General features: G+C 67.4%; 1 protein-coding gene across 5 annotated transcripts in view; it reads right to left on the bottom strand.

The window, feature by feature from the left end:
• The window catches only part of MROH1 (maestro heat like repeat family member 1), a 47,996-nt gene that overhangs the window by 17,120 nt on the left and 8,515 nt on the right, over positions 1–22,361 (bottom strand). For 3 of the 5 annotated variants that reach the window (XM_086466271.1, XM_086466275.1, XM_086466276.1), the window contains exons 6-31: positions 22,146–22,297; positions 21,507–21,647; positions 20,885–20,977; positions 19,930–20,008; positions 19,005–19,118; positions 18,603–18,676; positions 18,094–18,213; positions 17,134–17,244; positions 15,837–15,981; positions 15,690–15,730; positions 14,965–15,106; positions 14,570–14,622; positions 13,905–14,012; positions 13,095–13,214; positions 10,236–10,358; positions 9,041–9,187; positions 8,841–8,867; positions 7,368–7,490; positions 6,793–6,872; positions 6,132–6,267; positions 4,823–4,918; positions 4,097–4,201; positions 3,770–3,905; positions 3,167–3,279; positions 1,967–2,119; positions 444–598 (exon numbers count right to left, since the gene is read on the bottom strand). In XM_086466271.1, coding sequence (XP_086322397.1) covers positions 444–598; positions 1,967–2,119; positions 3,167–3,279; positions 3,770–3,905; positions 4,097–4,201; positions 4,823–4,918; positions 6,132–6,267; positions 6,793–6,872; positions 7,368–7,490; positions 8,841–8,867; positions 9,041–9,187; positions 10,236–10,358; positions 13,095–13,214; positions 13,905–14,012; positions 14,570–14,622; positions 14,965–15,106; positions 15,690–15,730; positions 15,837–15,981; positions 17,134–17,244; positions 18,094–18,213; positions 18,603–18,676; positions 19,005–19,118; positions 19,930–20,008; positions 20,885–20,977; positions 21,507–21,647; positions 22,146–22,297 — 2,887 coding nt within the window. The remainder of the gene's footprint in view (positions 1–443; positions 599–1,966; positions 2,120–3,166; positions 3,280–3,769; positions 3,906–4,096; positions 4,202–4,822; positions 4,919–6,131; positions 6,268–6,792; positions 6,873–7,367; positions 7,491–8,840; positions 8,868–9,040; positions 9,188–10,235; positions 10,359–13,094; positions 13,215–13,904; positions 14,013–14,569; positions 14,623–14,964; positions 15,107–15,689; positions 15,731–15,836; positions 15,982–17,133; positions 17,245–18,093; positions 18,214–18,602; positions 18,677–19,004; positions 19,119–19,929; positions 20,009–20,884; positions 20,978–21,506; positions 21,648–22,145; positions 22,298–22,361) is intronic. The other 2 variants (XM_086466274.1, XM_086466273.1) reach the window with 2 other exon arrangements.

The following is a 22,361-nucleotide window of genomic DNA, read 5'->3' as shown; positions in this document are numbered from 1 at the left end:
AGAGCCGCCCCGCAAGCCCCAAACCCCACGGCTCCTGCCCTGCCCCGCAGGTAGGAAGGGAGCGGCAGTCACGGTCCGAGGAGGAGGAGGAGGAGGGTAACGGCCCTCAAGGCTCAGCCCGGGGCTGGCACCGACTCGTTCGGCAGCTTTGGGGCAGGTGGGCTGCTCCGGAAAGCAGCACCGAGCGCCCCACGGCCACGCTGGGCGCTCCGGGGCCGGCTTTGCGCTGCCGGCGCCTCTAAGCCCAGCAAACCCCCTCCCCGCCCCGAAAGGCAGCTCCGGCAGCGAGCGGCCGTGCTGATCCTTGAGCGCCCGAAGGAAATTCCAGCGGGGTCTGATTACTGGGGTAAGGAGCCAAAAGATTAGCTGCAGCTTAAGTGAAAGCTGCTCCGAAGCCCAGGCGCGGCGAGAGCGCCGGCGGGCGCCGGGCCACCGCGGCAGACCTGTCGAAGGGCAGCGAGCTGCCCAGCAGGCTGGACACCACCACGCTCTTGTGCTGGGAGGCCAGGATGAAAACGGTCTGCTGGGCCGCCTTTCGGATGTGCTCCTCGTCCACCTCCTCCAGCTTGCCGTGGATGATGCTCAGGATGTCGGGCACCTGAGGGAAGAGGAGATGGTGGTGAGGGCCGGGACACGCCGAGCATTTGGGGACGCCGTCAGACGGTCCCTGCAGCCGGGACACGCGTGTCCCTTCCCCGCGGTCGCAGCCCGGGACTTCAGGAGACGACACGGGTGGGCAGACTTGAGGGAAGCCTCCCTGCTCGCCGGGTGCACGCAGAACCCAAGGATCCTGCCCTGCCACCCAGGGGACTGGGGAGGCTGCAGGGCAGAGAGGACCCAGCTAGGACACCCTCCACCCCCGAGCCACGGCCGCCTAAGCCCCAGCCTCGACCCGGGGGGCAGCGAGAGGAGCTCAGCGAGCGAGTTCCTAAGAGGAACCCGAGCCGCACGCAGGGAGAGCCCTCGGCCCTCGCTGCAAGCTGTAAAACACACGTTAAGACAAGTAGGAAGTTCACGTGCAGACCAGGCCTGGCAGCGAATTCCCGAGATTAAGTGCGGAGCAGCCGAGCAGCTCCGTCCCCAGCTGCGCTCGGGTCTGCCCCACGGACGCCGGGGCTTAGCATCAGTTCAGATTTCAGGATCTGGGCTGGACTGGGTCTGACCAAAAGGTGAGTCATGTAAGCTGGAGCAATCCCATGTAGGAGAGAGGCTAATAGGTAGCGAGCAGGACTTGAGCAGAAGCTCTAGCGCAGGAGGAAGCCGGGGGAGCAGCGAGAGACCTGGTGTTTCCAATTACCGCCGGAGAAAGGGGGAGCTTAGCCCTAAAGGTAGTGGATTAGACAAAAAAGCCTTCTGTGTCCAGCACCTCTAAGCCCTGCAAGCATTCAGATTGGCTTCCCAGCCAGGAACCCTGGGCTCCCCCAGAGCTTGCAAAGGTTTCGCAGGGAGCCCGAGCCCTTCTGGTAAAGTGAGCTGCTCTGAACTCCTCAACCCGAGCGAGAGCCAGACCGGAGCCGGCCTCGCCAGCAGCCACCGCCTCCCACCACACAGCAGCCGAGAGGATGAAGGAGGAGGAGAGCGCGAGCGCCCGTGCCCACGGGAGCCGAGGAAGGTCAGGAGCGACGGCCCCCGAAAGCTTTGGGCCAAGCGTTCCCCTGGCCAGAAAGGCCACGGCGGCGGCGATACCCACAGGGGTTAAACGCCGCCCTGCCTCCATCACCGCGGCTGGACCCCTCCCGCTGCCGCTGCCGGGCATCACGCTCCGGCCAAGGGCTTGCCCCTCGCTGGAGCATCCCTGCCCATGCCAGAGAAGTCCCCAGCAAACCCAGAGCTGCGGGCGGGAAGTTATCAGGCTGGGGAAGAAAGGGAGGCAGCACGACCCGGCCGGAGCTGCCTCCCCGGGCCTGGACCACGGAGGCCGCGGCGAGGCCAAGCGGCGGCGGCAGCAGCCGCAGCAGCAGCTGACCTTCTCCTGCAGGACACCCCCGCGCTCCTTGAGGAGGGAGTTGATCATGACGGTGGCTGCTCGGGAGCAGTTCTTATCGGGGTCCGCCAGCCCCTCGAACATGGCGAGCAGGAGGCTCATCAGCTGGTCCGGGGGGACGCGCTTCCCGATCACCTAAGGGGGAGGGCAAGCGGGGTTCAGCCACAGGTTTTTGGCGCTCTCGGAACACGGCGGGCCCTTCGGCCACGCCGGCAGAGCCCCAGCGGCGGCCGGGAGCCCAGGTCGGTGCTAGGGGAGGGGAGCAAGGGCCAGGCCACAGCGCCGAAGGAGGCTCCTCCGCAGCCCCAAGTCCTTCTGGAGCCACGGTGGCAGGGCCCCCCGCGTCGAAAACGGCCTTCGAGGAGGAGTTCCCCCGCGCAGCTCTCACAGGAGCAGAGCGGTCGCCCCTCACGCCACCCCTCACCACCGGATCCCAGGCGCCGCCCGCGTCAATTCGAGCCGCTGGGGCTCCAGAGCCACGTTTGGGCCCTTTTGGGTGGCAAGTGGCGCTGAGCAGCTTTACCGGCACCGCTGCCGTACCGGGAGGCAGCCAGGAGCCCAGCGGCTGCAGCTCCTGAGCCGACCACCCCACGCCACGCTCCACGGGAGGGTACAGCCAGTGACAGGGCCTCGAGGGCTTCCTTCAGCCAGCGCCTTCCGTGCGGGAGCACGTCGTGCCACCCTGGAGCAGGTCCCGTGGGGCTGAGCTAGACCACCCCCACCTGAGCTTCGAGGCGACGCGGACAGGAACTATCTGCACTATCTACAGCAAAGTCAGGTTTTGACCCCGGTGCCGGGGGCGCTGACGGCTGAAGGGTCCAGGCTGCCCGTCAAGAGCCCTGAACGGACGCACCGAGCCACAGCACAGCCAGGCACGAGTCCCCCCCCCGGCATCCTCTGCGCCCCCAGAGCGCCTGCACTGACAGGGGCCCTCCTGCCCAAAGAGCAGCTTCCCAACGGGGGCGAGACGCCCTGAGCACCCCTCAGCCAGGCCAGGGGGACGCTGCGGCTGGAGGAGAGGAGCAAACCGCAGCGCCTTGTTTCCTGGCGTGAGACTGGGGCTCCCCAGCAGCCTCCAGCCTGCGTGGCAGGTCAGAACAGACGAGGCACCGAGCCCCCCGCAGCCCCTGCTCCACCCTCCTGCGCAGACCGGGGCCGGGCTGGACCTGCCCTCCGCCTTACCGTGGCGATGTTGGTGCAGGTGTGGAAGAGAACGGTGAAGTCGGGCTCCTCCAGGCCTTTCTTCAGAGCTTTCAGCCCCTCCACCATCTCATCTCTGTGATCCCGGGCGAAACCTGGATTCAGAGGGAGCGTTCAGTGAACAGCATTCCTCGTGTTTTACGCCCAGAAGGGACCTCGGCACGCTGCAGGGAGCTGGGCTCCGCTCGCGAGCTGCCTCAGCTGCCAGGAAGGAGCCAGAAGGTGCTGCCAAGGGCCAGAAGATCTTGCCCTGCAAGCAGCCACGCTGCTCTGGAGAGCAGGACCCAGACCAAGTCCTCTCCTGGCGCTGTAGAAGCTTTGCTTTCCCCAGCGCCTCCATCTGAAGTGGAGGACTGACCCCTCCTGGAGAGAGGCAGAACGCCAGGCTCAGAACGCCGTGAAGGACCCGCGCTCAAGCGTTGGGAAAGAGCCTTCGCCACCCAAACGCGTCCCCGGTGCCCTCCACCGCCTTCCACGGCAAACGGCCGCGCTCCTCCGGGGCCGCGGGCGCGGCGGGACGGGACGCGCAGCCCTCTGCCCTGCGCCCACGCCGCCGCCGCCGCCCTGCGCCGCCCCAGCGCCCACCTTCGTAGCCCAGCTGGATGTAGAGCAGGCAGTAGACGCAGTCGACGGCGCGCTGGCGAACGCCGGCCAGGGAGTCGGAGCAGCGCGGGGAGAAGAGGGCGATGAGGACGCCGAGGTTGTAGAAGGGGATGACGGTCTGCGGGGACGACAAAGGCAGGGCGACGCTGGCGAGGAGAGCGCGGGGACGCTCCTAGCGGGCAGAGCGCCTCCCTCGCGCCCGCCCTGCGATGCCCACCGCCGCGCCCCCGCGGGGAGGGGGGCAGGCAGGAGCCCCCGCGAAGCGGGCGGCGGCGGGAAGGGGGACGCTCGGGCTCTGCGTTCACTTACGCTGACGTTCAGCTTGCTCAGGTAGAAGTCCAGCAAGGCGGCGCTGACCTCCACCGCGCGCTGCCGCTCGTGCTCCTTGTTCGACTTGATCCAGGGGCCCAAATGCTGCAGGGGAAGGGGCGTCGGGAAGGGGCCGCGGGCACGCGTGGGCTGTGGGAACCACGTCCCTGCCCCAAACAGCTCGCCCTGGCTCGTCTGTGGGGGCAACAGCGGGCCTCTGCCTCCTGGTGAGGCTGCGCGCGCGCGTGTGTCCCCGGTGCCACCAGAGACCTCATCGGCCACGTGCTGGCCGCCCTCCTCGGGCGCCAGCGGGCACGCCAAGGGGGCAATCGCGTCCTTGCTCCCCTCGAGACCTCGCCACGACCAGGCAGCGTGAGCACCACGCCAAAGCAGCCGTGCCGCGTGCCCAGCGTCCGCAGGAGGGGCACTGGGGTCACAGAACCATCGGGTGGTTTGGGTGGGAAGGGACCTTAAAGGCCATCTCATTCCAACCCCCCCCCCCGCCACGGGCAGGGGCGCCTTCCCCCAGAGCAGGTTGCTCCCAGCCCCATCCAACCGGGCCTTGAGCACCGGACCTCAAGCCACACGGAGAAGCGAGGACCAGTCTCACCCCGTCCCGCCCCGGGTCCAAAGCCTGTCTCTGCCTCGTGAGCTCGGGTCGGCCCACGGGCCGCTTGGCTTCCCTGCTTCGCCCCCCAGAGCCCGCCGAAGCCGGGCTGCACCTACCGCAAACATGTCCTGCAGCCCGTGGGGGGTCAAGTTCCTCTGCAGGAGGCTCTTCAGCAGGTCTTTAAGGGCACTGATGGTGTCACCATACAGCACCTGAGGGGGAAAGGCTGATCACAGGCTCCGCAAGCACTGCGCCTCATCCCAGAGAGCCAGCCCAGCCGCGCCAGGAGGGAAAGATCCCTCTCTGCAGCTATTCTCAGCTCGTAGGACTCTCCCAGGCGTCGGGGGCCAAGCTGCAGCCACCTCCAGCTTAGCAGGAAAATGCAGCGGGGACTGAAACCCAGTTTGCAAAAGGCACCTTCGCTGGAAGCGCTGGGCACGTGGTGGGAGCCAGCACAGCCCCGGCCGCGATCCGCACCGGGTGCCAGCAGCGAGCCAGAGCCGAGCAGGCCAGCACGGATGCTTCAGCACAGACTTTCCAGAAGGGAATCTGGTCCTTCCCCCACTTGGGGGTAAATCCCAGCGAGCCCAGTCTGAGGGAGCCCTTCGAAGACGCTTACAGCTTCCTTCCAGGGCTTATTTTGGGATAAAACAAAAACTACAAAGCCTCGCAGGACGGAAGGGAAGGAGAGAAGGATTATTAACTCGAACTTTCAGGCCAGATGCCTGCCAACACCGGCCGGGGACAGCCAGAGCCGCAGGCTCCTGCTCTGCAGCTCGCCTCGAGGGAGCCGCAGCGGCGGCGGGCGATACGGGGGAGCGCCGGGCTGCTCCGCAGCCACCCAGCAGCTGCAACAACTTCATTAGCAGCGTGTTATTTTCATTCATTAAGCACTCAACCACAACTGAGAAGCAGCTGCAGCCTTTCAAAAGCTAGTTATGTAAAGGCCCCCTTCCACCCTGCAGGGTTTCCAGGATCATTTGATTTTCTCCCTCGAGGGAGTTCATGCTCTTATTAGCAGCATTTGGACTGGCTGATAAGCTCCTATTTTCTCACTTGCTATCAGCCCGCGCGCAGAAGGGCCAGGCTCTTTCAAGAGATAAGTGAGCAGAGGGAAACGGGGGGCAGCTCGCCTCCCCCGAGGCGCCCAGCTGGACCGAAAACAGGCCCTTTCCCACGGCTGATCTGCTGCCAGGGGGGGCTGCTGGGGCCACGGGGGCCGCGGCAAGGCACCTGCGCGCCGCCCCGAAACCGCCGCCGCGGTTTCGGCAGCTCCCACGCCGCAGAACAAAGCCGGAGCGCCCTGCCCGCCTGCGAGCGACCCGGCGCGAGCTCCGCGTCGGCTCTGCGCCGCCTGGCTCGCGGCAGGCACCCCAGCAGCCACGGGCAGCCCCTCCGCCTGCCCCAGCCCGCCGCCGGCCGCACCTCCTTGTGGAAGGCATCGCCGCCGTTCTCCTCCCTGTCCTTGGCCGCTTCCAGCGGCGGCAGGGCGAGCACGCTGGCGAGGCAGGTGTCGATCAGCTCTGTCCGGTCGGGGTCACTGAGGTGGGGCTCCAGGACGCTGAGGTCCCAGGTTAAGGAAGCCACGCGGATGCATCGAGCGCCAGGGGAGCGCCTGGCACCGGGGTGAGCCGGGAACGAGGGCTTTCACGCGCGTGTGTCGTCCCCCCCCGCCAACTCGACTCTACACTAAGCAGCGCCGGCTTTCATCGGAAGCGGGCAGAGTGTTCCCAGTATCTGTGTCAGGAGCTGTGAGGTGCCGACTATTTTTAACCGGCGCTCAGGAGTCACCTCTGCGCGCTCCAGAGCGCGGTGCCCTCGGCTCTGGTTTGCACAGAGAACACTTTACTGCAGAGCCCGAGCGCGCTGGGGAAAGCTCGGGGGCGGCAGGGCCGCCCAGCCTGTCCCGTCCCGTCCCATCCCGCCGTGCCTGGCACGGCTCTGCGGACGTGCCCGCCGAGGGAGAGCCCCTCGGCCCTGCCGTCAGACCCGCGGGGCAAAACGGGGAGCGGGGATCAGGCCCCGCGGGCGCGGCGGCTCCGGCGAGCGCTGCCCCGCCAGCGGCCTTCCCGCGGGAGAAGGATACACCAGGTAAGTGCAGGTGACCATCGCCCGCTGGCGAACCGGCGTCCGCATCGCCTCCGGCGGCTCTGCTTTGATGAACTCCTGGAAGGCACAACCAGGCGGCGGTTACGGTCACATCCAGCCCCGTCCCGCACGGGGCACAGGCCAAGCTTTAGGGTGACGCCTGCCTCAACGCCCAGCGCCCCCGAGCCAGCGAGCACCGGCCTCGCACCCCAAATCCCGCGCAACGACCCCACGCCGCGGGCGACGTGGCCACGGAGGCGCGGCGCCATCGCTCGCCGCGGCGAGCCGGCGCCCCCGCCGGGAGCTGCCCGCTCTCCGAGGGCAGGCAGAGCGCGGGCTGCAGGCCCGCGGGGGTCAGCACCCTGCCCCAGCAGAAGCGCGGGGACGGGGCTCAGTGGGGCAAACTCACGCCCGCCCGCCCCACAAGGCGCCCAGACCGCCGCTCCCGAGACGGAGCAGCGACGCCCGCGCTTAACCCTCAGCCACGTTGGTCGGGAACCTCCCCCGGTGTCCTCCACACCAGCCCCGAGCCGGGGACTTTGCTCCTCGCAACCCTCCGGGGCTTGCTCTTACCACCATCTGGGCCACAAGCTCCGCTTTGCGGGAGAAGATGAACTCCCCGCACTTGATGCCGTTGCAGATGGCTTGGCTGATCATGCAGATGCTCCGGATGAGGCACAGCTTCAGGGTCAGGTCCTGGGAGCAGAAGCCAGGGCGAGAAGTGAAGACCAGGCTTTCCACACGACCACAACTCGCCATCCCACCCAAGAAACCCAGTGCTCGCGCTGAGCGCAACAGCTCGGCCAGCGCCGTGAGAGGCGTGTGGGCTCAGCTCTCTGCTCTTTATCCACGTTCCAGGCTCTCTGGGAGAAGAAGGGGACCCTGTCCCCAGTGTCACAGACTTAGCCAGACACCAGGAGCTCCCTGGCAGGACATGGGATGAGGACAGTCCCCTGAGGTCTCCCTTCTCTCTGCCAAGGCAGCGCCCCGAGCCCGCAGATGCTCGAGGCAACTCCAGAGGTTGCCAGGAGCTCTTCCTCCTACCCAGCCCGGGGTCTAGGACGCTCCACACTGGGCCAAGCAGAGGCACCCCAATTAAAAGCGCTCCCCTCGTCCCAGCCCGCAGGTGAGCCCCTCGGGAGGGCAGGGGGAGGGTTTGAGCGAGAAGGTCCCCAGCTCGGGGGCCGGAGATGCTCTGCAGAAGCTGTTAGTGCCAGCGGGAGCCCAGAAGGAAAAGGCATTAGTGGAGCCCGGAGAAGGAGCCCTTGGCCTGACAGACCCGCTTGACAAATGCCCTTTTTCTTGTGCAGCCTTTAAAAAGAGAAATATCAAAATACAGCCCCTCGTTGCCCCCAGGACGGTAATCTGGGGTTTAACACCCGCCCGTTGAACGGCTGTTCCAGGGGGAAGCAGGAAAACCAGTGGATTTTAGCCGAGCAGTTGGTCCCTGGGGTGCCCGAGCTCCCCCAGCAAAGCACGTGCGGGGGAGAGCCGGAGGGGCTGCCTGACCCCCCTCTCCGTGGGCAGGGGAGGCCAGCACCGTGCTGGACCAGAGCCCCGAGCCCCAGAGCGGCTCCGGGGAGGGAACCCCAGCCCTCTCCTCCCTTCTTGCCACCAAACTGGCTGGCTCCCTCCTGGGGACGAGCTCGCAGGAAAGGCACGGCCTCAGCCGAACGGGCAGGGGTCTGCCCGCAGGCACCCGGGGAGGCCGACGCCGCCTTTGGGCAGCTCAGCACCTCGCCACGGCGGTGCCCGCCCGAGCCACGCTTCCGCCTACAGCTCCTGCCCTGCCGCAAAGGCATTTTCCCCTCCTCTCTGCTGTGAGTTTCGGTGCTTTCAGGCAACGGTTCCAACACAGAGGACCGGGCTGGGGAGCTCAGGGCGAGGAGCAGCAGCTCCCGCAGCTCTCCCGGTCCCCACGGGCAGAGGGGTGCTGCTGCGAGCAGAGCACCGGGCTGCTCTCGAGGGGAACCCAGAGCGAGAGGCAGAGCGAGAGAGAGCAGGAAAGAGCAGAGAGTAGTTCAGATTTAACGCCTCACACTGTACCTTGGTTTCTACCTTTATTCCCAGAACCTGAACAAGTGAAAAAACAAAACATTAGCAGCGCACGAGCGAGCGGACTCCGCAGCGAGTGACCTTCTCCCAGGGTCCCGGTGGGCAGAGCACCCCGAACAGCCTGAGCTGCTCCAGCTCGCCCCGGGGCCGCTCTCCCTCCCCGGGGTGGACGGGGCGTCCCACCAGCTTACCTTGGTGTTGAAGTACTGGAAGATGTTCTTCAGGATGTCTGCTTCGATCCGGGACAGCACCAGCTCCTTGGGCGCGTACACAGCCACGTACCCGTAGCACAGGATGAGGGTGCTCTTTATTTTCTCCACTTCGTTGTCGCTGCGGTCCTGTTACGGCAGGGGGAGGAAGTTAACGGGGGGGGACCGGTGGGGAAGCCGAGGCTGCCTCTTCCCAGGTCTCACGAGGACGGGGGCTGCCTGACCGGCCGCAGGAGCCCCCTAGAAGTCAGGGCTCCTCTGAGCGGGTTTTGGACCTTCCCTTCCCATCCTTTTGGTGGTGGCAGAGACCTCCGGAGCCCTGCTCAGGCGTCCGAGCGTGAGCTGCGCTAACGGGACGTCTCCGTGCGAGGCACGAGCCCCAGTTTGCCATCGAGCGTTACCTGTTAGAGCCCCGCGGGGAAGCACCTGGGCCCCAGCCCGGCCCAGTGAACCAGGCGAACCGCGGGTTAACCGCTGGTTAACCACCGTGCTGGAAGTCAGCATCCACTGGGCGTTAACCAGCGCTGCCGAAAGGCTTTGCCGGCGCCGTCCCACGGAGCAGGCCGCGGCTGACCCCCCTCACGCCACGGCCCGAGGGGCCGGGCAGGGCAGGGAGGGCTCCCTGGCTGCGCGTGGGCTCCCTGGCCCAGCTCCCCAGCTCTGGGCACCTTTCTGTGCTGCGCCAGGGTCTCCCCGGTGCCCGCGCTCACCCTGCCCCTCAAACACCCAGCCCCGGGGGTAAACCAGCCGCCCGGGCCCGAGCGCCGGAGGAAAGGCTTTTGCTGCCGAGCCGGGGCTGCAGGAGCCGCTCGGGGATCGCCGTCAAGCACCGAAGCGGGTGACGGCCAAACCGCCCTCCGCCTCAGGCCGGGGCCCCCTCCGACAGAGGCAGGAGCCGAGCTCCAGCTCGCTCGAGCCCACCCAGCGAGCAAAGAACAGCTTCACCGGGCCGCGAGCCCGCAGGAGCGGTTCGGCCGAGAGCTGGGAGCTGCGGCCAAGCAGCCTCCGGTGCCAAGAGCGGCTCTCCGGAGGGGCGGAGGGTATCCCAGCCCCCCGCCGAACGCGCCGAGGCAGGAAACGAGCTCCTGTCCCCAGGACCGCTCCGGCGCACGCCGTAGCCGCCGCAGGAGCCTCTCGCGGCGGGCCGTGCCGCGGCGGGGGCCCTTCGGCTCCTTACCTTGAAGATGCTGAACAGCCCCACGGATTTCTTGAAGACATCAGACCTAACGAAATCCTCCAGCTTGGCCAGCGTTTCCTCCAGGTGATTTATTGCACATATCCCAAAGCAGGAAGCGAGTCCCTGGAGGAGGCAGAGCAAACACATTAGCAGAGAGCTATTAATTCACCAGCCCCAGCTGACGCTTCCAGAGAGCCTGTTTATTGGTTTCGTTCCCAGCACCTGAGCTGGGCCCAGCTGGGAGCAGTCCTGGCAGCCTCCCCCAGCGCAAGGACTCGCCTCCGGGGGGGAAAGAGGGCACAATAAGGCCGCCCTTGGCCGGGTGACACGCCGGGACACGGCTCGAGAGGAGCCGCCGGGGCAGGACCGATAGGGCACGCTCTCCCGCGGGCAGATGTCAGCCACGCCGCGGGGGGGGGACGGGAGCCCGGCCGAGCGTTCGGGCTGGCAGCGAGAGCAAAGCAGGCTCAGCAGGTCCCGCCTTTCTGCCCTGCCTGCGGGAGGGCAGCCAGCCCGGCTGAGCCTCCGCAAACAGTTTATCCAAGGGCGGCCCTGGACGGAGCTGCCTCGGCTGGAGCGAAGCCAGGCACCGCGAGCTCGCGGTTGCACCGCGCTTCGAGGCAGCCACGGGCTGGAGCCGGAGCACCAGTCTGGCCAGGAGGGGCAGGGAGAGCTCAACCCCAACCTCGGCTCCGGGGCGGCGAAGGGGAGTCTGAGGTGGCGGTGAGGAAAACGCTGCAAAGCCTCCGCAAGCAGACGACTTTCTCGCAGGGCCCGTAGCGACGGGGTGAGGGGTAACGGGTTTAAACTGAAGGAGGGGAGACACAAGGAAGGAACGTGTCACGGGGAGGGTGGCCCAGGGTGCCCAGAACGGTGGCCAATGCCCTGTCGCTGGAAATACACCCCGTCAGGCTGGACGGGGCTCTGAGCACCGTGATCCGGCTGAAGTTGTCCCCGCGCACGGCAGGGGCTGGAGCAGGTGCCCTTCAGAGCTCCCTCCCAACCCAACGCGCTCCGTGGCTCCACGGCTCGAGCACAGGAGCTGGCGGCTGCGCCGGAGCGGCATCCCCGGCTGCTCCAGCGAGGGCAGCAGCAGGTCCGGGGTGTCGCGGTGGGCGCGAGGGTCGGCGGAGGACGTTACAGGGAGACAGAGCTGCCACCAGGCCACCCTGGGGCAGCCAAGAGCTGCTGGAGCCCCGAGAAACGTCTCGCCAGCCGGAGACGCTCCGGGGATCAGGGGGAGACGGTGCCGCAGCCCCCAGGGTGACGGCAGCTCGGTGGGCTGGAGCGGGAAGAGCAAGGTCCCCTCCCCGCCACAGGGACGGGGCACCCTGGAGGGCCCGAGGGAGCACGAGCTCACACCGGAGACGCGCGTTAGCGCTGCAGAAGACGGGAGCATCGCGCGCTCCGGCCACGCTGGTCGGACAGCCGGCTGCCGAGGGCAGGGCGCTGAGCCCCTCTGACCCCAGGACGGGCAGCCAAGCCCGAAGGAAACTCCTGGGTTTTTTTCCTGCGGCTCTGGCGTAACTCCCCAAACCTGTGGGGCTACGTAAGCCCAAGGACGGAGCCGGAGCCAGAAAGGCCCTTCTGGCAGCAGGCAGAGGCTCGCTGGGCTGTCACGCACGCCGAGGCAGGCGGGCTGCCGGGGAGAGGACAGCGACGACAGCTCTGCCCACGAGCAGCTCCAAACACGGCCCAGGCTGTCACAGCACCTCCATCCCCAGCACCTGCAGAGACCCTCCCGGCACCGAAGGATCTCTGGGTCCGTCCGCAAAGTCCCACAAGGCCAAGCACAAGGGACAGGGACAGGGCAAGCCCCAGTATCGGGGGGATGGGGAGCAGCCCCAAGGAGAAGGACTGGGGCATACTGGTGGGTGGCAAAGGGGACACGAGCCCCGGTTGCACCCTGGGCAGCGTGGCCAGCAGGCCGAGGGAGCGGATCCCGCCCCTCTGCTCCGCTCCGCTCCGGTGAGACCCTCCCCCCGGAAGCACTGCGTCCAGCTCGGGGGTCCCCAGTGCGAGACAGACAAGGACCAGTAAGAGCGGGGCCAGAGGAGGGACATGGAAATGATGGGAGGGCTGGAGCACCTCAGGCTGAGAGGGTTGGGGTGGTTCAGCCTGGAGAAGGGAAGGCTCTGGGGAGCCCTTGTTGCAGCTTTCCAGCGCTGAAAGGGGGCTGACAAGAAAAGACAGGGACAGACCTTGTACCAAGCCTGCAGTGACAGAACGAGGGGCAACGGTTTAAACCGAAAGAGGGCAGGGTTAGACCGGACATAGGGGAGAAATTTGCTACGCTGAGGGTGGTGAAACACCGGCCCAGGTTGCCCAGAGAGGGGGTCAGTGGCCCATCCCTGGAAACGCTCAAGGTCAGGCTGGACAGGGCTCTGAGCAACCTGGTCTAGTTGAAGATGTCCCTGCTCGTGGCAGGGGGGTTGGACTAGATGGCCTTCAGAGGGCCCTCCCGACCCAAACCATTCCATCAGTCGATTCTACGATTTCCCCAAAGGAAGCAGCTCTGCCGGCACGCTCAGAGCCGACACACAGCGCCCTGAGGGCTGACAAACAGCGCCCTGTCCCACTCCGGGGCCACACGTCACTTAAGACAGCGTCCCAGGGCACCTCCTGCATCTCACCCAGCCTCGGAGCCCTCCTGCCCGTTGGGTCGCTGCAGCCGGGCTCTCGTCACCTTTCTGGGCCCCTTCACCCAGACGCCGCGACCTCCCCCCACAAGCCATTCTCCGGGAGGTACAAGCCCGAGCCAGGCACGGTGGGACCGGCAAAGAGAGGTCAGCACGGTTAGGACCACCCTCCTGGCCCACCAGGATGGCCCTTGGGATGTTGGGCACAACTCCTCCTCACCTCCCTTTCCGCCTCCTCGTGGTATCTGGCTGTTTCCAGGAGCTCCTGGAGCTGCTTTTGCACGAGGTCTTTGCTGGCGCAGGCCCCCAGCGCCGTCCCGATGCATTTATACAGGAAATTCTGGAAGAGCGAGAGGAACGTCACGGCCCCGCCGAGCCCCGCCGAGCCCTCGCCGGCAGGCGGAGCTCAGCCGCACGCAGGTGGCTCCTCGCAGCACCCTGAAGGCGCCGGGAGCTCCAGGGTGCACCGCGACAGCAGCCCCACCGCCGAGCAGCACCGGGGCCAAGGAAGAGCCAGGAACCGGGATAGCAAACCCCTTGTTCCTGCCCAGAAACAAAGCCACTGCGACAGAGGGGGCCCGAAGACAGGTTTTCCGGCGAGCCCCTGGTGACCAGCCACGCCGGGCTCAGCCGCGACTGCTCCTACACCCCTGCAGAAACACCCGCCCGTGGGAGACGTCTTCCCTCCTGCACCCGGGAGCTCTGTGCCCGGTTCTCCTCGTTCCTCGCTCAGCTCGTTGGCGGCAGACGGACTGCGAGAGCCCACGAGTTGGGTTTGACCAGCACAGGAGGAGCAACACAGCCCGGCCGGGGCCTCTCCAGCCGGCGATTCGGCTGTGGGCTGACCGGTATTTCACTTTCCAGCCTGCCCAGCCACCTCGCTAAGCTCCTGCTGTCATTCCGCCCCTCCTCGCACCCCTTTCCCAAGCTGTCGGCAGAAGGATGCTTGCCGAAAGCATCGAGGGCCGGGTCGGCCCTGCCCCTGCTACCACGCCAGCCCGCCGTCGGTCCTCGTCCCCGCCCCGGTCACCTTCTCCAGCGGGAAGCCGCTGTAGCTGCTCAGCTGCCTGCACATCTCCGCCACAAAATGGCAAACCCACGCGTTGTCAGAAACGGCCGCCAGCGTCTCCTGGAGGAACTGCGGGAGGAAGAGCCGCCGTCGGCCGCGGGCTCGGCCGGGAGGGGCGAGAGCCCCGCGATCCATAAAGCACGCGGGGGGGGGGGGGGGGGCTTGTGCCAGATCTGCCCGGACCCCCGGATCACCGCCAGCACACAGCCATCCCCCCCACCCCAGAAACGTGCCTCGGGGTCAGGTCTCTTCCAAGATAAACTGCACCCAAGCAACGCTGCCACCACCAGAGGAGCAGGACGAGCCCTGCCCAGGTTAATTCCTTCCCCACGCCCCACTTTAAGGCTCTCCAGTTAAGCGGGGAGACGCTCCTGGGACCCCTGACCCACCAGCAAGCCTGAAAGCTCCCTTTTTTCCCGCCTCTCCCTGCAAGGCGCCCTCTGCGCTGCCCTGCCTCTCCGCCTCTGAAGCCCCGAGACGCAGCAGCGTGAGGACCGGCGACCACCGGTGACCACCTCCGCCACCGCGGTCAGGGCGGGCGAAGGCGAGCGCCTGCCCCTGCAGACCCAGCCCGCGCCGCTCGCCCTCCCGCCGCCCCGTTGCCTCCCCGGCCCAGGGACCCTCACCAGCAGCAGCTTCTCTTCCCACTCCTTCTGGGACAGGGACTTCTCCGTGTTCTCTAGGAGAAAGCACATTGTCACGCTGGTTTCTGGCCCGCCCGCAGCGGGGCTGACCGCTCCGCAGACGCCGCGTGGCCCGGGCTGGGCGCAGCGGGGTTAACCGCTTGAGACACAAAAGCACTCCTGGCAGGAACTGGTGGCACCAGGGTGACTCAAGTCCTTGTTACAATAGGAAAGCGGCACTGCTGCAGAGAGCTTCGATGCCCCGAGGGTCACCGGGCTCGGGAGGGGGCAGCACCCCACCCTACTCTCAGGCACCCCAAGCGCCCCGGCAGACGCGGTCCGGTTTGGAGAAGCTGCCTCCAGCAGAGAGTTTCTCTGGAGCAGAAGCCCCTTCCTACCTTCTATGTGCTCCACCAAGAGAGGGACCCTCTTGCTCCAAAGCTGGTCCAGCGCGGGGTGGACGCTGTAACGCAGCACGCTGAGCAGGCGCAGGGCGGCCGTCCCCCGGCAGTCCCCTGCGTGGGGCTGGGAAGACACAACCTGCGAGGCCGGGGACGGAAGGAAGGGCGTGAGGGCAGAGAAAGCTGCGGCCAGGCCGGCGAGTCGGAGAACACGAGGCAAACCACGGGGACGCCGCGCTGGGAAGGGACCGAGCGCCGCAGCCCGGAGAAACTACGGCCGCCTCCTTTCGCTCCAGAAAATGCCGTCGGGAGAGGAGGTGTCTCCACACCCGGGATTCGCCGCGGGGCGAAGGGGAGCAAACCCCAGCCTCCCCGGGGCTGAGGGGGAGCTTCTCAACGCCCTGGAGACCTGCACTGCAGCACACCCCGCTCAGGCGGCTCTGGGTGTCTGCGAGGGAGCCTGAGCTTTCACAGCCTCCCCGGAGAGGCGCCTGGGTGCCCAGGGGACGGGGGCGCACCCCACCCGAGGGGTGCACGATGTTCTCTGGACACAGGCACCTCTGCCTGGGGCAAAACGGGGTGTTTGCCCTGCCTGTTTGCTGGGGCAGGCTGCTCTTGGTCCACCCGGGACAGGAGAGGGAAGGAGGGAGGGAGGGAGGGGACCTTTCTTGGGGTGTGCCGGTAACGGGAGGAAGGGAGAGCTCTGCCTCCAGGCCACTCACCAGCAGTCTCGTCGTGAGGGCGTAGGGCGAAGGAAGATTTGCTACAGAAAAAACAGACGGGAGAAAAGCGTAAGACAGCACCTCCCGCCAAGCGCCCACCGAGCAGAGTCCCACGCCCCGGGGCAGGGGGGGGACGCCCCCACTGACCATTCAGGTCGTAACGGATAAGGGACGAGTTTTCTCCCTCCTCTTGCTTCTTCACGGCCAAATACATGAGGCTCTTGCAGAGCGGGGTCAGGGCGTTGGTGAACTGTATGGGGGTCACAAACTCCAGGAGGTACGGCCACAGGACCTGCCGGGAGAGGGGCAGCGCGGCACTCGCCCTGGTGCTGGCACACGGTGGGAGCCCGGCCGCGTGATGGGGACCCTGCGCCAGAGCACGGGACCAGGAGGGGGAGGACGGGACCAGGAGGGAGAGGACGGGACCAGGAGGGAGAGGACGGGACCAGGAGGGAGAGGACGGGACCAGGAGGGGGAGGAGGACGGGACCAGGAGGGGGAGGAGGACTGGACCAGGAGGGGGAGGAGGATGGGACCAGGAGGGGGAGGACGGGACCAGGAGGGAGAGGACGGGACCAGGAGGGAGAGGACGGGACCAGGAGGGAGAGAGGACGGGACCAGGAGGGGGAGGAGGACGGGACCAGGAGGGGGAGGAGGACTGGACCAGGAGGGGGAGGAGGATGGGACCAGGAGGGGGAGGATGGGACCAGGAGGGAGAGGATGGGACCAGGAGGGAGAGGACGGGACCAGGAGGGAGAGGACGGGACCAGGAGGGAGAGGACGGGACCAGGAGGGAGAGGACGGGACCAGGAGGGGGAGGACAGGACCAGGAGGGAGAGGACGGGACCAGGAGGGGGATGAGGACGGGACCAGGAGGGGGATGAGGACGGGACCAGGAGGGGGAGGATGGGACCAGGAGGGAGAGGACGGGACCAGGAGGGAGAGGACGGGACCGGGAGGGGGAGGATAGGACCAGGAGGGGGAGGACGGGGAGATGCCAGGCCGATGGCATCAAGGGAAAGCCCCCGAGTCCCCTCAGCCAGCGCTCGCCCAGGGAGGGAGAGGTCTGCGCTGCCTGGGCTCGGCTCCAGCAGCACCGAAGCTCCAGCCCCAGGACGGTTTGGGTCGGGAGGGCCCTCTGAAGGCCACCTTAGTCCAACCCCCCGGCCACGAGCAGGGACGTCTTCAGCTCAATCAGGTTGCTCAGAGCCCCGTCCAACCTGGCCTGGAATATTTCCAGGGAGGGGACATGGACCACCTCTCTGGGCACCCGGGGTCACCACCCTCATGGCAAAGAGGGTTGGGAGCGGTGACAACGCGTCCCACGCGCGGCACGGGTGGCGCGGGCCGCGCCGAGGGCAGCACGGGGACCCTCCGGCACAGGGACGGTGGCTCTGGGGCCAGCGCCGAGCACCCCGGGGGCAGAGCCCGCCGCGCGGACTCACGGTGTTCATCCTGTCCACGGTCGTGCTAAGGAGGAAGAGCGTGTTGACGCTGATGCTCCGGACACTGTCACTAGTGAGGTCATCGGCATCCGGCGGCTGCTTTTTGGGCTGCTGGAGGAGAGGGAAAAGCGCAGGTCAGCACGGAGGCAGCTCCGGGCGACACCTTCAGCAAACGTGGGCCGTCGGGATGGCACGCCTGGCTGGGAGGAACAGGGACCACCCCAAAGCCTCCTGGTTCACGGCCCATCTCCAGCACGTGCTCCGGCTCTCCCCGCGGAGCCCAGAGGGGCTGCAGGGCTCCTGCGGCCCAAACCACCCCCCCTGCTCCTCGGTGAGGGAAAACGGGATGAGCCCGAGGGTGCTTTTCGTTGTGCCCACGTCCCTGCAGCCCAGCTGGACAAGTGGAGCTCCCAGCCCAACCCAGCCTGGCTGGGCACAGAGCCGGCGAGGAGGTGGAGGTCCTGCCAGCGCAGCCCCCGCGTCCCGGCTGGTGTCCTCTGGATGCAGGGACATGCAGGGACAGCTGTCCCAATGGCGTCCCTCCTCCTCCGGAGGTCTTCCCCCAGCTCCTCCTTGCTCCAGAACCACACACATCGGCAGCGGGAAAGAGGGGAAGGAAGCTGTAGCGCTGCTGCACGAGGGCTGGGGTGTGGGGATGGCAAGGGGCTACCATTCTCTAGGAGTTTTACCCCGCCTGGGTACCGTTCTCCAGGAATTTTACCCCACCTGGGTATTGTTCTCCAGGAGTTTTGCCCCACCTGGGTACCATTCCTTAGGAGTTTTACCCCGCCTGGGTACTGTTCTTTAGGAGTTTTACCCCCCCAGGTACCGTTCTTTAGTTTTACCCCACCCTGGTACTGACCTCCAGGAGTTTTACCCCTCCTGGGTACCGTTCTCCAGGAGTTTTACCCCCCCAGGCACTGATCTCCGGGAGTTTTGCCCCCACCAGAGTGTGCTCACCGCGTCCGAGGGCAGGGCGCACTGCCGGACGAGGAACTCCATCATGGCCTCCCCGCCGGGCTGCTCCAGGTAGCCGTGGTGAGCCATGGCGCTGATCACCTGCACCACCGCCCGCTTCACCTGCCGGGCAGAGCGGCGGCACCAGCGTCGGTGCGGGGCGAGGGGAGAGGCCACAAGCCGGGGGGGGGGGTCTGTGGGCTGCAGGGTCCCCCTCGCAGCTGCCCTTCGCCGCCTCCTCCTCCTCCTCCTCGGCAGCAGGGAACGTTTTTATGGTCCTACACAGCCCCTCAACGGGGTTTGGGCTCTGCCGGCGGCAGCCCGGCACCGCAGAGGACCGGGGGGTTCAGCTGCCCGCGGCTCACGTCTGTGGGGGCTCTCCGGGGGGGGACCAGGAGAGAGAGGAGCAACAGGAGGAGGCAGCGGAGGACAGCCGGGCTGGCAGAGGCAGGGGGCTCGGCTGTGCAGGGCCCCAGAAACGACCCCCCACCCCGTGGAAAAGCAGCTTTTACCTTATTGTTGCTGTCCTGCAGAGGAAGTTTCATAGACGACAGAATAAAGGGCTTTTTAATCTCCATCTGAGAGGCTGAAAGAAAAAGGACGACAGACCCTGAAGCTCAGGGAGCTGCCAAGGACAGAGCTGCTGATCCCAAACATCCCCCTTCCCCAACACGGGGGGCTCTGTCCCTCGCCCCCTCCCCAGCCGGCCGCGCCGCCGGGCTGGTTCCCTTCTCCCCTGACCCCGCGGCCCAGGGTGGGCTCGTCTCCTCGTCCCACGTCCCAGCGGGGGAACGAGGGGCCTCACGGAAAGGGACCCACCGGAGGAAGGAGAAACCCTGCCTGGGGCCCCTCCGCACCTTCCTGCTTCGAGACCCCCCCAGGGACGGCGGCGGCGCCGAGAGCCCGGTACTCACGGGCGCTGTTGATGATCTGCCTCATGATGAGGAGCGTCCCCACGCGGGTCCTCTCGTTGCTGCTCTCCAGCTTCGGGAGGAGGAAGGCCAGCACGCGGTCAGGGAAGGAGCAGGCTGCGGGGGGCAAACCCACCGTCACGGACACGCCTCGCCCCGGGGACGGCAGCCAGCTTGAAGATTCGGGGTGCCGGCACCTCACCCCCGACACGGAGACACCCGTGCCGTGGGATGGGGCGGGGGGGCTGCGTGCCGGCTACGTGCCGCAGGGCTTCGCCTGCTGCATCGAACAGCGTGAGGTTCGGAAAGCGCCGGAGTTCGGGCGAGACCCGAGCTTTTCTCCGGCTCTTTCGGCGCCATTCCCGCGCTCTCGGGGGAGCCGGAGGAGTTTAAGCTGTACCTCCCAACGAGCGCTGCCCCGTCTGCCAAAACATTTTGGTTGTTAAAAATAAAACCAGTCGACGGACGCTGAAACTGGAGCGGCGCTCGTGGGCATTCGAGAGGCGCGTGCGGGGAGGGGGGCGGGCTGCTCGGCTGCAGCGCTGCCTTCCGCGGCGAGAACGGGCCATCGCCCGACCGTGACTCAGCAGCAGCTCGTCACGCCACTGCCCTTTCCCCGGCGATGCCTGTGGCACCGCCGTCCGGCGAGGAGAGCCGGAATCGGGGCCGGCAGGGCTCCAGCCAGGACAGAAAGCACCACCCTCCCCTCCTTCCCGCCTCCCGCCGTGGCTGAGCGGTGTCCACAACAGCCCCCCAAGCCCAGCTGGGAGCGGGGAGGGGGGGAACAAACCCCTCCATTCCCCACCCGCAACTCCTCGGCGAGGCCCGCGAACCACCGGGGAGAACACCGGCGGCGGCACAGCGCGCCCGCGCCCGCCCAAGGGGTTGGCCCCGCAGGCGCAGCGGGGCACGCCACGTCGCCCCTTACCCAGGACGGTGAAGCATCGAAGCACCTCAGTGTGATTTTTAACAGTCAGGGGGACAGACGGATCCGCAGGGGCACAAATCTGTGGGAGAAACAGCTGCGGTCAGGGCCGTTCCCCAAAACGGTGCAGAGCCAGTCCCGGAGGGGCAGAGCCGCGTGTGGGGCCGAGGTTCGGGGCGGGCAAAGCCCTGGGCTGGCGGGTGCGACAGGGATGCCCGGAGCGGTGCTTGCGGCCGCCGGCCGGCCGAGCAGAGCTCTGCCCGTGCTCGCAGGAGGTTAAACCATCCCACGGAGAGCCCTCAGGAGCGAGGTGCCTGCTCAGGAGCTGCGGGCTGGTCCAACGCGCCCCACCACCCAGCCGGGACCGCTGGCCACCTCAAAACCAGTCAAACCTTCCGGGTGCTACGAAAACAACCCAGGCTCTGAATTCAGTTGAGGCTGCAGCAAGGACGAGGCGCGCCTGCTCGCTCTCGCCTGCCAAAGCCACCTCGGTCTGCAGCTGAGCCGGAGCTGCTGCGTGAGGGCAGCCACGTCCCGCAGCCCCGGAGCTGCCCCCCAGCAGCTCCTCCCCGTCCAAGCCCGACCCCAAGCTCCTACAAACGGCACCGGGACCGTGCTCAGTCGCGGCGCATCGCTCCGGCAGAGCGTGTATTTGGAAGGCCAGCCTCCGCTGGAGGCTTCCGAGACTCAACCCGACCGTGGGGGGGCGACTCCTTCGATGCCCCAGAGCCCGCGAGCAGCAGAGGGGCCGAGAGCCCCCAAGGGGCACGACCAGGGCCCAGAAAAGCCGAGGGGGCTGCACGCCCCCATCGCAGGCTGACCCGGGGCAAGCCTCGAGCCCCGCAGCCCGAGCTTATGGCCAGGCGCCAGCGTTCCGCCTCCCAAGAAGCCCCCCCTGCCCCCCCCCCCCCCCCCCGAGCCCCCTCCCGCGGGCGGCCGCCCCCTGCCCAACCCTCACCTGGGGGTGCAGGGTGCCCAGGAGAGAGTCCAGCTGCACATCGAGGCTGCGGCTGCCGATGTCGACAGAAGCTTCCAGGATCTGGCAGAGGCTCTGCTCAGCGAGAGACCAGGTTGCCGTCAGCATCGGGAAAATAATTCCAAGGGGGGGGACGCAGCTCGGGTGTTCCCGAGAGCTGCCCCTTCCCCCCGATGCGGTGGCGGAAGAGGGGCCGCCGGCCGCCGCGAGCCACGGCTGGGAGCACGGTGAGGACCAGGCGCGCGGCAGAGTGCCCGGAGGCGGCCGCAGAGACGGGCCACAGCCCGCTCCCCCCTCCGGGTCACCGGGCACAACTGCCTGAGGCTCGGGCTGAGGGGCAAGAGGGATCAGGACGCAGGGAGAGGCACGAAGGAGGCGCCACCGGCAGGGTAAGGACTGAGACCGCTTTGCTGCCGCCGCTTCCCCAGGCAGAGCCGCTGCTCAGCGTCCCTCCGGCACTCAGGGACGGCTGTCGGCAGCGCCGAACCACAGCCCAGCCCGGGGCGGCCGGCGGAGCTGAGCTACCCACCCCACGCCCCAGCAAGGCTCCCAGTCCGCAGGGTCGGGGACGGGCCCAGCGACACCAGCACGCGGAGCTGCTCACCTTGGAGATGTAGAAGGCCTCCGTGTGCTTCTTGTAGAGGGCGAGGATGCCCGGAATCAGCTTTGGGAGCTGCTCCTCCAGCTTTTCGCTGGGCATCAGGTAGCTCATCGGCCCCAGCGCCTCCACCACGGCCAGCCTCAGCTGCGGGGAGGGATCGTGCGTTAATCGGGCGGCCAAACCCTGGACGGACCCTGCCACAGCGTCGCTCCGGAGCTGCTCGTCCTGGTGCTTCCAGGCGCCTCTGAGCTGAAGCAGGGACTGGTTTCCCCTGCAAGGGGTGCTGGGCACAGAGCGGGGCGACCCCGAAACGTGTCACCCCTGCCTGCAGACGACAATCTCCCGGCTGCGGCGGACGCCCAGGGCAGAAGCAGCCCGGCACCCCAGGCCCTGCGCTCCGGCAGCAGCGGGGAGCAAGCGACCCCTCCTGCGGCGTCACAGACGGGACACGAGGATGGCGCAAAGCACCCAGCCCTCAATCGGAGCCGGGGGGCTTGCTCTCGCTCCCCTGGGCGGGCACGTCCCTGCGAAAGGGCACAGCCGAGACGCCGCGAGGCGAACAGCCCCCCCGCCCCCCCCCCCGGGCTCCGCACCCAGGGGTGTCCCGCCGTGCTCCCCCGTCGTGTCGTGTCCCCCCCAAACCTTGGCTTCCCGGTGCTGCAGCCAGCTGCTGAAGAGCACTTCGTACGCGCTGAAGATCTCGTTGGAGAAGGTGTCCTTCCTGACCGTGGGGTCCGGCGCCTTGTCCAAGTTGGCCAGGTACTCCTGGATGCTCTCGCTGAAGTGCTGCAGGGCTGGGGGACGGACCGCGCCGTTAACGCCTTCTCCACGCTGCTTGTTGGAGCCCCGCCGGACAGC

Source organism: Leptosomus discolor, chromosome 5 (genome assembly GCF_034619465.1).
Source record: "Leptosomus discolor isolate bLepDis1 chromosome 5, bLepDis1.hap2, whole genome shotgun sequence".
In the NCBI taxonomy this organism is placed as follows: Eukaryota; Metazoa; Chordata; class Aves; order Leptosomiformes; family Leptosomidae; genus Leptosomus; species Leptosomus discolor.
This window is presented reverse-complemented; position numbering and strand designations above follow the sequence as displayed.